This window comes from Ischnura elegans, chromosome 12, assembly GCF_921293095.1.
Source record: "Ischnura elegans chromosome 12, ioIscEleg1.1, whole genome shotgun sequence".
NCBI classification, from domain to species: Eukaryota; Metazoa; Arthropoda; class Insecta; order Odonata; family Coenagrionidae; genus Ischnura; species Ischnura elegans.
Window position 1 is genome coordinate 71,709,931 of NC_060257.1, and position 14,427 is coordinate 71,724,357.

At 39.9% G+C, this 14,427-nt stretch overlaps 1 protein-coding gene across 1 annotated transcript in view; it reads left to right on the top strand.

Moving 5' to 3' along the window:
• Positions 1-13,326, top strand: part of LOC124168708 (chondroitin sulfate proteoglycan 4) — a 73,637-nt gene extending 60,311 nt beyond the window's left edge. Inside the window, exons 11-15 of the mRNA XM_046546974.1 lie at positions 1,956-2,522; positions 2,849-3,041; positions 4,657-4,812; positions 6,807-7,279; positions 9,373-13,326. Coding sequence (XP_046402930.1) covers positions 1,956-2,522; positions 2,849-3,041; positions 4,657-4,812; positions 6,807-7,279; positions 9,373-11,574 — 3,591 coding nt within the window. The 3' untranslated portion in view covers positions 11,575-13,326. The remainder of the gene's footprint in view (positions 1-1,955; positions 2,523-2,848; positions 3,042-4,656; positions 4,813-6,806; positions 7,280-9,372) is intronic.
• Positions 13,327-14,427: the final 1,101 nt, after the last annotated feature.

A 14,427-nucleotide genomic window follows, 5' to 3' on the forward strand; every position in this document is an offset into this window, starting at 1 on the left:
TTTTGAGGGCAGCAAAATTGATAAGTGTTATTTGACTATTATGTCTTTTGTTAACCAGTGCCGGAATGGTGGTCCGGTGCGTTCCGGCACCATGACAACACTTGTTGCAACTAAAATTACTTCTTGTAAAATTTTCCACTCCAGAGACCACTTGGAAACTATTGAATAGTGCAGTAAAAATGTGGAATAATTGGGTCATAGAAATAGCTAAATTTGCAATTTGACAAGTGATACATACTTATAACTTTTGTAACAACACAAGGGGTGTCATATTTTGTGCCATAATAAGTAGGCTACAACATAAGGGTGGCTCAAACTACACAAGCAAATTATGGTACTCAGGGATTCGAAGTTATTTGTAAATCAGTGAAATCATTAAAGTAATCTATGATTATGAGCAAGTAAGGATTACAAAAAAGTAGCAATTCCTTTTTCACCATAAGGAGTAAATTACTAGTAAAAATTACATTTTATAAAAAGTAATCATTACAGGTACAAATTACAGAAAAAGTAATCATTACAAGGATGTAATCCGATTCCTTTTACTTGATTACTTACCAACACTGTTTATTCATTTTCATCAATTGGTAGGGAGAGGCTGCGCATGAATTATTTTTTTTACTGATTATTAAAGTTAGAAAATGTTTGTAAAAAGTTATGCCCATTTGTGTGATTTACTACAGTGACGACATTTGCTCACAGCATCATCCCTTACCTCTCATGTCATATTAGTACTGTATTTTTACTGGGGATGGATAGATCCAACATTTAATTTGGATCCAGATTGGATCATTGATTTGGGCTGTTAGATCTTTGAATATTTTTGGATCCAAGCAAAATTTTAATGGCGTAAGATAGGGTAGTCATAGAAATCAATTTTCTTTTTGGTACATACGATAAAAGTAATGCAAACTAAGTATTTTAATTGCATCTTCCCCATTTAGTTAGTACTTATTTTAGGCATTTCCTGGAGACTAATTATATTTTCAATCCAAAAATAATTATCATACAGTATTATTATAAGAAACATCAATACGAGGATTTTATAGAGGTATTTAAATAACCTTCCATTTTTCAATTCAAAATGTTGACACTCCCAGGTGAGAATTAAGGTTGTTTGTTTTTAGGGGGCAGTTTATCTTTTATGCGGCACCTTTGAAAAGGAGAAAGTTCCTTCTACCAAAACAATCATTTTGACAAGAAACCTCACATGTAAAAACTTTTTTTAAAGTGCCTGGCTGATAATGGGTATCACATAGGGTTTAATGTACCCACTTTAAAAATTGGAATTTTGCTAAAAAATACCTAGGTCTATTAAGATAAACATGTAATTTTGCAACATAGTTTGGAAAAAATATTGCTAATATTATCCTAACTTTGACTGTTTCTGAGTTATTGGAGGACAATGTGAGTGTACAAAGGGGTGCCAAATCATCATCCCCTACAGTGTAAGAAGTTGCCAACAGTGTGCCTGATTAAGATGTGGCATGCAGTGTTTTTGCGATCACATTTTATCTCAATTTCAGCATCCCATCTATCTTCCATATTATCTTTATGTTCACCAACCAGCTCTTCTAAAAATGATGAATAGCAGGCTTTTGTTAAGTATAACTAGACAAAAATAATGAAAAATGTGCCGCAAGCGAGATTTTAACATGGGACATCTGCATAGCAGTCAAACACCTAAACCGCAAGGCTATGGCTGCTCACTCATACTTATATCAGAATGGATTTGACCAGTAAATATTTAACTGAATTTCTTGTTTAAACTATTGGTTATATAATCCTATATGGTAGCTGTTTGAGGACAGCTCCTGATGGACTATAACATTTCAAAGTTGGATTGAATTCTGAGACAAACTTTTCGGATAATAACTTGTAAGAAAGTTAATTTCTATACATGAAAAGAATGTATGATATGCGAAAGGTAAACTCATCGTGATATCTTTTGACAGGTAATGCATCCCATGATTCCATCCTCGGATATAACATTCTTTGTGCAGAAGCCTCCAGTCAATGGTTACCTCGAGGTGGAAGACAACAATGCAATCACAGACGACTTTCCCGATGACGTGGGGCTTGTGGATGGTAGCTCTTCCCTTGCCCCTCCCTTCCCTTCAGCAAACCCTTCAGCCTTCCAGGATGAAGTCACTGTCTTTGACCAGTCCCTCATAGACGACAGCCGCCTTCAGTACATCCAAGGGGTCGCAAATGCCACCGAAGACCACTTTGTCCTGGATGCGACTAATGGCATTACTTGGCTAAGGGGACTGATTGTGAAGTTTGTCGTTGTGCCAAAGAATATTTTCATCGGAACCAGTGGAGAGTTGACGGTCACAGAAGGTGGTTCGGTGACCTTACCCTCTTCATTGCTGGTTGTCCTCACCGGGTACTACGCAGGAAGGGTTTTGGAATACCGGGTTGTCCAACAGCCGATGGCTGGCTCCTTGAGAGCATCTCACCGTCCCGGGAAGGTCATGGATAAGTTCACCTTGAGGCAGCTTGAAGAAAATCAGATAACCGTAAGTTAGATTTCTTTACCTTCCTCTGTTTTTCCCTTAATCTCTGGTTTGCAATGGCTTTATATTCTACAAACAAAACACATCAGATGTCATATACTGCTTGCGCACAGTTCTTTACCTCAATATTTAAATAAAAGCATTAATCAACAGAAAAATAATTATTCAAATGAAATTAAGAAGTCATAATAATGACTTCTTTAATAAAGTCATAATAATCAGCAACCATATCTTACATCTTGTTAGAATGAATATCTGAATTAATAGTGTGTATATCATTAGCAGTTCTTTTGGCAAATTCATCACTATCTTGATTTTTCTGTTTTCAGTACCAGCATGATGGGAGTGAAACATCAGAGGATGAGTTTGCGGTGGTAGGGCGAGCAGGTGACAAGGAGAGCATTCCGGTTGTTGTGAGGATTGTTGTGTCACCTGTCAATGATGAACCACCCAGGCTTGTCAACAACACGGGACTAGAACTGTGGGAAGGAGCCTCCGCACCAGTCACAAACACTCATCTCGGTAAGCACCAATTTTAGGTATAATTTCTTCAAGGGTAGGTAACTCCTTTTAAAAATATCAGTAATCAGGGCCAGATCAAATGGGGGACCCAAGGGCTACCCACCAACCAAGGGCCTCTCTCCAAGCATGAGCCTTATGCCAATATAGGGGTAAATCTCTCAAAATTGGAAAAACAGAAAAAAACCATCATGTATAGAAAATAGAAATAGAAAATGAAATTTATTATTCTGGGACAAGTATGACCCTTACAAACATGCATGATTATAAATATAAGAGAGTCAAATATATTACAAATAATATGTGGATTTGCATTAAACATCAATTTCACAGAATGTGGCTTAATACATATATGACAAAATAGAACAAAAAATACATGTTAAAAAATATATAATTATCAGCAAGACTAACGTATGAATACATCTGATTTTGTTCCATTTCGCACAATATTCAGTTAACTTGCAATATTCATTTTACACGTAGCAATATTTCACAGGTATTTCTTTTTGAATGGACTTGACTTTACATCTAATGACATAGATTCCATACTTTGCAAGAGGTGACATGGAAAGACCTAGTGTAAATAGATGTTCGATAGTGTGGCATGTAAGGTTCTTCCATGTGGAGTGTTGGACGTTTATTTGTTCTAGCATTATATTGTTCATTTTGTGTAAGTATGTGGGAAGTTCTGTCGTTATTAATTTGTACATAAATGTTGCATTATAAAGTAAGCGCCTATTTTGTATTTTTAACCATCATGTGTGAGGGGATCCAAAGTGGGTTGGGTTGTTTTTTGGTTAACATATAGTCGTCAACATTTACGCCAATAAGTTAACACTGCTTATTAAAAAACACTTTATACATTGGCATTGTTAATGCAGCTCTGAACGCAACCAGTGGCACCTCCTGGCCCGCAACTAACATAGACCCCAGGTGTTGGGGGTACCCAGAATAAAAACTAAGGGGGGCTAAAATTAGCCATGGTCTTTCAATTTTTAACTTTTTTTGCACGGAAAAGGTTAATGAAACCAACATTTTAAGGAAATTATGGCTGCAATTTTTATAGTTTTTATATTTAACTATTTGCTTGGAAAAATTATGATTTTTATTTTACTTCCATGTCTTTTACTAAAATCATTTTTCTTCAAAAGGAAAATTTGTTCATAACTTTTGTTTTGAACTAAATTTATTTTCACTTTTAGGGGAGGGTCAGTTGCTCCCCGCTGGTTACGCCCAAACCCAGGCCACCCACATTCTAAATCTAGCCATGTCATAATAGACAATTCATTCTTTCCATGGCAATGAAAGTGGGCTATAGCCGAAGGAGGTTAGGATAATATGTAAAGTATCTAATCAAACAATGAATATGTGAAAGAATAATTTTAAACTAAACAATTAGAGATGAGCTCACTCTCAAATTGGTATCATCCAACTATAATACAACATATATTAAATGTTTTAAAGAATCATTACCACTCCTTCTCATAACCATAGCCTTAGTTTTTCCTCATTCATAAGGCAGATTCGGCAGATTCTTCCTCATTTTTCATCCATTTGCTCTGAGGCTATAAGTGTAGATTTCTACGTGAATCTCATTTTAAAATTATTTTCATTTCAGCTGCTGAGGATCCAGATTCGTCCGCTGAGAACATAACCTTCACCATATCGTCCGTGAAATCAGGTTATGTTGCCCTAAAATCAGCATCCAGACTGCCCATAACCCAGTTCACTCAAGCACAAATCAATGCTGGGGTCATCCTATTTGTCCACATGGGTGAGTGCTCCTTGAACTTGAATAATCTGAAATTTTTCGTGTTCCTTCGGCCAAAATTATCCAAATATGTATAGATACATTTTGAGTCATTTGCTTGCATGATAAAAATTTGCAGTGAAATGTGGGAAGAAGATAAATAGGTAGTTGAGTATTAGTTCCAAGATTAGTTTAGAACCATATTTAATCATTTAGCTACACAATTCATGGTCATGGTTAGGGCTAAGGAAGGTCTAAAATTATTTTACAATGTTTTCAAACCATTTACAATTAATGCAATCATAGAAAACTCCACTCACAATTAGTCATTGCCAAAGATTATTCTTCTTTCAGTGAGCCTTATGTATCTCTGTAGTATAATGCTGTAAAACTATTTTTTTAAATATCTTCATGGGAGAGTATTGCGTGCAAACGAAAATACTAGAAAAAAAATCTGAGCCCCATTTTCAGTGCAGAAATCGATTTTAAGTTGACACAAAGGTGGTAGGTTCAAGATTAACAAGTTGATTTTATGAAAACATTGTATTGCAATTGCAACCCGTCTGAAGTCAAGGTGTGCGGGATATTCAAGTGAATATAATACACTCATTAACTGTGCAAAATTTTAGCACAACTCTTAAGTACCTACCTCCAATATCTAGCTCACCTTCAGCATAATTTACCCAAGCGTTTTTGTGATACTTTACATTCTTGCTCAGTGACTTTCAGTGAATAACGGTGTTCTTATGGTGAGGGATTGCTGATGAATATTGTCTTGATTAAGACAGATATTTTTGCTCTCATTTCGCAATTACAATTTATATATAGACTACAATTGATGGAATGGAGTATTTTATTTCATGTTTTCAGAGGCCACTATGAATAAATAAATCGTGTAGTATAATATGTGAATAGTATTTGTGAATAATGGAAAATGAGAATTATTCAAAACATTGTACCTGTGGCAGACTCCTATAGAAGCTAGAATTAGTCAAGCATGTTGCAGTAAGGTTTTCTGATGGAAAAAAGAAAGAGAGGTGCTACTTCACACTTGTCAGGCCACGCCTCAAAGTCACACCTATACATTAAGCACTTAATCAATGTTTCGTTAATTAACTTTAGTTAATTAAATTTGATTCCAAGTACCTACTTATTCCAGCGTAATAAATTGCTGCCCTCTGTTTGCAAGTTTTATTTTGAGGGCAGGTAATCAGGAAGGCTACACTCCATAAACGGCAGCAATATTTAGGTATCTCTGTTGCTGGTTAGGTAATGTCTGCGATTAACTAACTTAATTCAAAGAAATATTTCATTCCTTCATGAAATTCACCTTTAACTCTAAATATTTCAATCAATAAGTACAAATTTGTAAATTACTTGACTAGTTGTGGACATACTCCTTCTTAACATTTGTGCCTTTGCAAGTTGCTTGCATAAAGACTGTCATTGGATGGTCCTCATTAATAAATGGGATATTCTGTTACACAAGAGCAAGGAAAATACTTTTAAAGTTAATGCCCTGCCATTTCAAAGTGGTGTACAACTTTGTGTGAAATGCATACATTTCATGCGTCATGCCATGACGTTTGGAATTTAAGTTGAAGAAAATGGGATTGGTACCGACCATGTGAGTGGTGGAAAGATTTTGTGCTTCCCTCGCGAATGGACTTGGTGAAGAGTTCTCAGGATCGATATCAGGTCAGGAACTCCATAACTGCCGACGTTTCGATGACCGACTCGGTCATCGAAACGTCGGCAGTTATGGAGTTCCTGACCTGATATCGATCCCAAGAACTCTTCACTAACATCTGAGTGGTGCTCCTAGGTGGTGCTCTATCAGGCCCTGGCCACAGTCAAATCCTCAGTTTGCAAAAGTCCAGGCTATAGTCCAGTAAACAGGTATACCTGTGACCCAACGGAGGGTCTCATCACAATCTAAACTATGGAAGGCAGATTCAAATTTGCAATGAATGTGTTTAGGGGCATTTATTGATTTTTCGTCACATTCATCATTCCAGGAGGTCGTAGCGGTGGCTTCCGCCTAACCTTGAGTGACGGAGTCAACTCAGGTGGCACCCACGACTTTGAGGTCACGGCCCTGGACTTGACCCTCCGCCTGGCAGCCAACAACCCCTTACACGTGTTCCCGATGCTGAGGCAACCACTCGCCTCTGACGAATTGTTGGCCGTCACCTCAGACACCACCTCACCAGGCCGAAGGATCGTCTTCTCCATTCGAACGCCCCCTGTGCTTGGGCGCCTGCTGGTGGAGCCCTCAGGAGGAGCTGCTGGCTCGAGCCCCAGCCTTCCACGTGGGGCCCTTGTCCCTACGGCTCGTGACCCTGCTCTGCCCGCCTCTAATTTCACGCAGCATGACATTAATGAGAACCGGGTGTGGTATGAGCACACACACCCCTTCACAGACCTCATGGCCAACGACTCATTCATCTTCGATGTCAGTGCAGACTTTGCGGAGCCCTTGCTTGAACAGGTAATTGTAAATATAATCTTACTAGTTGGGCGGAATTCGAGTGAGCTATTGATAGGCCGGACATTTCATAATTATTACGGAAAGAAAAGTGGACCGAAACAAAAACAGAAAAAAGATAATGGGCCTGCAGGAGAGCACTGAGTGACTTACCCCAGGTCTCCAGGCTAGAAGCTCTACCGTCAGACGTCTGGATGATAATGGTGATACCTTTTCGACGGTTAGTCTTAGTAGTTAGTGAGGCTGAGTTCATCGCCTCATGGTCCCAGGAAAGCAATATATATCAACGAAATATTCCGATAGGTGTCGGGATAAGGGGCAAGTCCCTCACTGCCCTCTTTAGGCCAAAAAGTAAAATAGACTTAGGGTGCGAAGACCAAACACTAGTATTGTAAAATAAAATAAAAATGCCTTGTTCTATTCCATATTTTATTTTAAATAGTACGACCCAGGTTTCTGCATCTCATGCTATCATCAGGTGATAGCATGCATAAATACTTTGTTCTATCTATACACAGAATTAATACTTTGTACTATCAATACAATAATAAAGTGTGGAATGGAACAAAGTATTTTAATTTTATTTTATGATGAAGCAGTTCCACAATGTATTGCCTGAGACCGTGTCTTATATTACTAGTATTGGTAAAAAATACTGTGAAAAAGTAACTTGGTTCATTTACAGTGAATTTATAAAAAAAGTTATCAATTACAAGTACAAATTACATTTTGTTTTTAAATAGTAATCAGTAAAATTATATGTATAATTACAATCAGGGGTGGATCCAGGATTTTTTCTGGCGGGCACGAGGGTCTGACAGGTCTTGTCATATATGAGATTAAAAACAAAATTCAACAATTACTATAGAAAATATTCTCTTAATTTTGATATAAAAGTTATTAATATTAAATGAAATGATTGAGGCTCCTTAATACACAAAATAAAACGAATGTGATGATAACCATATTAAAAATCTTGCCCATTTTTTTAGTGTCTGGGGGGGGCCCCTGTGACCTCCCCCCTAAATCTGCCAATAATTACAACTACAATTACTTCTAGTAAGATCGTCCTTTTTAGAGACAACCTGGCAACTGTCGTATAGTGCAGTAAAAATGTGGAATAATTGAGTCCCCAAAAGTCACCACTGACCAGCACTAATTTTTACCATCTTCAACTGTCAGAAATCCAAGGATTGGTGTCACACAGCTCTGCACTCATTAGGACACTTTTGAGGTGTACTATACAGATTACAGTCAAAATTGACAGGGTGATAAAGTGTGGTAATAAAGCACAAATGCAAAACTTATATAAGGCTACCACCTGGTGGGGGGACAGTGGGTTCAATAGGGAGCTGACATCACTGGGGCGGTGGTCTTATGGTTGCATAGTCAGTAAACTCAGGAGGGTAACTTCTGAAAATAGCTTACCTTTTTCGGAAGAATAAAATTAAATGTTGTTTTTCTACAGAATTTTTTGTTTTTACTTCAGAAGGTAACTTTGGGCAACAAACCCAACAGTTTTTCTGTTTTCCAAAAAAAATTGGCCCAGGAAGATGGTGGAAAAATATGTTTCAGACATGTGTGGATGTAGCAGCACTCCAATTTGGACATTTTACACTCAGTTTTTCAGAGGCTTCTTTTTAATTCTTCTGGTGATGAAACTTGTTGCTTTACGTTCCTGATGCGGCACCATTGTATGGAATTAAAAAATCCCATTGAGAGCAGTAATTAGGTATATTACTGGACTGTTACGTGTGTAATTTGCCAATGAGTAAAGCTTTGTGTGGATTTTTCAATTCAAATTAAATTAGAAGTGAAGTGAAACAGTATAATTTCACTAATATTACTAATATTCCATATTTTCACCATTCCATGTAAGTCACCTCTCCATGAAGTACAGAATAATTGTTTAAATTATAAAGAGTGGCACTTCCTTATTTAACACAAACATAAAAGTAACGATTAAAATCATATCGAAAAGTTCAATTTGAAAAAATTTACAATATAAACACAGCATTCCCTCAGACTTCACCTTAGTAGTTAAAGTACATATAACAATAGGTTAACCCCTTTATTTCTCTTGTTTGTCCCAATAGGTTTTCAGAATAGACATATCAGTCTCCTCCATGACCTCTGGAGGACTCGACCGCTTCCTCGTCCTTGAACCCATAGAAGTGGAGGAGGGAGGTTCTGCTGTTCTTCGCATGAACACCACTGGCGTTGCTGCATTCATTGAGGCACACAGTGGCTGGGCACCTCCAGTCATCATAGAGGTTGCCTTGTGGTCAGCCCCGAGGCATGGAACCCTAGCTGTAGCAGGAGTGAATGCCTCTTCCGGTACAACCTTCACTCAGGCTCACCTGGATGCGGGAGAGGTCATCTACAACCACGACCACAGCGATACAGTTGAAGATGATGTGCCCTTTTCCCTCCGTTTACCCTCTCCAGAAGACTCAACCCCAGGTGACGTTCTCCTCTACAATGGCACCATACGTATAAACATCCGTCCAATAAATGATCAGCCTTTCCACCTCCTGACCCGAGCCCCACACGTTGCCGTAGTACAAGGAGGCATGCGAGCAATCACCCAGGAAGACCTCTGCACAGAAGACCCAGACACTCCCTCTGAAGAACTCATATACGATGTAATCAGTGGTCCCAGTGCTGGGCGGCTCATGCTGGCTTCAAATTCCTCAGGGCAAGGTGGAAGTGATGCAGTCCTGCAGTTCCCAGCTGTGAGGTTCACCCAGGCAGACATAAACTCTGGCAGGGTGTCCTATGAGCACACCGGACCTCTAGCGCCAGCTTCATTCTATTTCCGTGTCTGGGATGGGCAGTTCAACCCTGTTTACACAGTCTTCAATATCCGCGTCCTGCCCCTGTCGCTAAATATAACCAGGCTTGCCCCAATACCCATCCGTCAAGGTTCCAGCGTGACGTTCATTGAAGAGGCTCACCTTAACCTTACCACCAATGGGAGGAGAGAGAGTGTGCGCTATAATGTCACTCAACCTCCAAGGCACGGTACCATATTTGTTCATGATGTGGCCGTCTCCTCTTTTGGACAGGCGGATGTGGACTCAAAGAAGGTGATGTACATGCAGACTGATATGACAGCCCCTGGAGACAGTTTCTCCCTTTCAGCTTGGCTTGAGGATTCTGATGTAAAACTCCCAAACATGAGGTTCAACATCACTGTCACCCCATTCATCAACATTGGCAACTTCACCCCAATATCTGGGGGTAGAAATGTTATCACCCCAAAGTTTTTGGATGCATCACCTCTTGCTCACTTGACCTCCAGCAACCCAACCTACACAATCACACGTCGGCCAAAGTTGGGGAGATTCAAGAGGATAATTAGGAGCACTGAGGCTCGGAGGGTCCGGGAGAAAGAGGTGACAAGGTTTACACATGAAGAAGTGGAGAGTGGGGTCATTTACTATGTAGCAAGGAGAATGGAGGGTCCTGGCCAAGAAGACTCCTTCTCATTCCTCCTGACGGCCACGATCTTCCAGCCAGCCCACGGCGAGGTCAAGTTCAGGGTCAGTCCAGAGTCAGAAAGGAGGGTCCAGGATCAGGCCACAGCAGGAGTCTCGTCTGATGCTACGCCACCACCAAGGAAGAGTTCTGGCCACTCGGGTGATGTGGCCAGTGGTATCGGCAATAGACCAGAAGTGGCTAGCCCCAATATGAGTAACGACTATGTCCTGATTGTGGCCGTTGGGGCAGGTGTCGTCACATTAGCCGTCCTAATAATTGTAGCCGTTAAGTGCTGTTCCTTGAGAACTAGGGAAGACAGGGGTTCTTCAGGGAAGCACCACGAGGCCAGGCCGGGTTCTGCATATGGTCCAGGTGGGGTGCCGGTCACGGGGCCCAATGGCGACCTCTATGGGGGCGACCTGGACTCCGCCCCACCCTTACCCAGACCTCCAGATCACCTTTTACCCCTGCACCCGACGTCACCCCGGCCGCCGCGGGGCAAGCGCTTCGTGGCGGCCAATGGGTCCACCCAGAGAGGTGATATCGGGAAGGTGGCCTTGGACTCCTGGCGAGACGGGTCTCCCACAGTTCCCCAGTGTAAAGTGATCCCCCTGGAGCCAATGGACGTGGGGGTCGTAGTTGGAGGTGGTGTCGTGGTTGGGGGAGGGGAGGCCGTGGATGTGAACGCCAGGTATCCCTATGGCGTTCCAGACGAGCCAACAGAAGACTGGAGCAGCTACGATACGTCGACAGAGCTCCAATATCCCCCCAGGACCACCAACCCAATGCTGCGTAGGAACCAGTACTGGGTCTGAGAGAGGTCCCTTCTCATTGCCATGAAGAGAGGGTCATGCTTGGGAATTCTATACACACTGTAAAAGAGTTGCTCATATTGAAGAAATAAGTACGAGTTGTCCCTCAGATAACGTTCCTCAATTTTAAAATGCCCTCCTGGGAAAAAAATGGTGAACTGGCTGTCTCAAAGTGTGGACTACAGGTGTCTCCTCTGAAACTGAAGCTCATGTTTGTAATAATAATGTTAATTATTCGGCTGCCGTGTTTTTAGGATTTTTCTGCCAAATGATATCAAACGAATGACACATTTTTTCGTTTGCCTGTTGTTTCCTACATGATAGGACCTGATGATGGACATGGTATTATTTTTCTCATCATCATTTGGAGCCATTTTATGAGGGTAAGTGTTGGGTCATACCATGTATTGTGCCAATTACCCGATCTCCGTAGTATTGATGAGTGGAAATCGCATTTGTTTCTTTTATTCAAAGTGAAAATCATGAGTTGAAAAAATGTGCGAGTGTCTGTTGAGGGTGATGTGATGTTGCTCGTGAGAATACAAATGAAGTGGCTGGACCGAAATAAAAGACATAAAAGACTAGATTTGACTTTTATGTACATTCAGGTGAACTGGAGAGTTTTTTAAATGAAAAAAGATAAGGTGCCTATGTGTTATCCGTGCATTTTTAGTGAAAATCGCTGAGAGCTGTTGAAAAATTGTTTTGTCGCTCAGTATTCAGCAGTCTCTTTTTGTTGTACCTCCATGCATTGTTTTTATCTGGAGATGAAGAATAGAAACCCTTTAGGTATACATTGTTTTTTCCTATCGTTGTACCCTCCAAGTGCAAGAACCATGCATTTAAGAAGAGTTGATTTGGTGAAAATATTGTGTACAACATGAGGAGAAAATGAACGAGCCGTTTATTCTTTTTCTGTCCCTTGCAAGAAGGAAAGAGTGAGTTATTGGATTGCATGCATGCTCAATTGTTATCGGGTTTGAAGAGCAAATAGATTACTTGGCTTTGAGTCAAATGAATAAGCATTGAGAAAGCGAAGTGCATATAATTTTGAGACAAAAGAGATGGAAAGACTTGGTGGAGTTCCTAGTCCTGGTGTGAGAAGTGATGAGCAAATAAATTTTGTGCATCACCCATCGTCATTTTGAATTATAAGAGAGAAATAAAATTAAGGGTGGAATAGGTCTTTTTAGCTCGTTTTTGGTTTGTGATGTATTCCAAGTGGTTATTTCTGATAATAGAACCTACCTGGCCAAGGTATGAACATGCTGACAAGCATGGATAAGTTGAACTTTGTAACATTTTTATAAGGATGATAGCATGTTGAATGCATTTATTTTGTGGCAAGTAAAAATATCCAAGTCAATCGAATTGAAACCTTTCTTCAGTGCTTCATGACTGACAGAGATCATTTAGGTGAGTAATGAAACCATTCTGAGCAAATTGTCATGTTTTATGTAATGGGAGAAGGAATACTGTCTGAAGGAACACAAATTAGGTTTTTTTTCTACATTCTTTGTTTGCGATTTAATCTCCAGGTAAAATGGCTGAGAGTGGATGAGACTTTTTGTAATAATTGCATCCCTTTGGCCAATACTGATTTGGAAAAGGAGTGTTATTGTTGGTGGTAAAGTGGTGATGCAAAATCTTGTTCAAAGGATACATATGTGAGTGCCTATGAATGAAAGTTGAGTGGGATTGAGTGTATAAGTCATTTATATTGTAAAAATAAAGATGCTAAGATATTTGCTATTACTCAGTGTTTTCACATCTTATCGGTGATTGTATGTTGTCTGTTCCTGTTTCAGGCTGAATGGGTAATATATTAGCACCTGGAGGTTTCTTTTCACCATTTGCTGCCTAATGCTTCCTAGCTTTAGCGTTTTATGAGTGCTTTATTAGAATGCAGCAGGCCCAATGAACCTGGTAATGATAGAGATTTTCAATTAGAGCAAGAATACAGAGCCTCCAAGTAAAGAACCTCACTGTAAATGTACGTGTACACTGTAGAGCAAAATCTCTTGAGACTTCGACTACTCTAGCCAGACTTAATCTAGAGAGTGTACTCACTGGGGAGAGATTCTCACAAGGGGCTGTAGGGCAGCTAGGGAGACTTAGTCTAGAGACTGTACACACTGACACGAAATTTACTCTTGCAAGAGACGTTCTCCTCTCTCTTCTATTTTCAAATTTTCTGCTATCTCCTTCAATGGTTTTGTTTTTGTTGTGACTATTCCAAAATTCCTTACTTGCAGTAATCCAAAGTTCTGGGTAACTAAATGAAATGCTCTCGGGTCTTCCAGCGGATGAGATTCTTCTACACTACAGACGTTTCGACAAGCGACTCGCAGTACTCCTGATGACGACCAACGAATCACTGGTGGAAATGCCTACTGTAATCAGGCAACTCGCATGGTGAGAGTGATTCGAGAGCATTTCATTCAACCGAGAATATTACAGCACAGTGGCAGACCAGAATCCCAGATTAGTTACAATTTTTCTTTGCCTCTTTGATATCCAGATCAGTTCAGTACTGTTACAGATAAGTTACAGAACAAAATCTAGCCTTTCAGATCACTCACAGACCAGATTCGTTACAGACCAAATATTTTTACCTGGACTCTTCGCCATTATAAGCTATAGTAAACCATAAAGGAGTACGGAAATTTGGCTGTGGAGTTGAAAATATCAATATCTATAGTAAATGCCAATAAGAATGAACAGAAAATAAAACAGCATGTTTCATTTCCGTAAAGACGAAATTCGTCATTTGATATCAGCTTATGAGGAAAACATGGATGAGAAGGGAAGAGACACTGATAGAGGAAAAACGTTGATTCCGCTATGAGCTTAGAA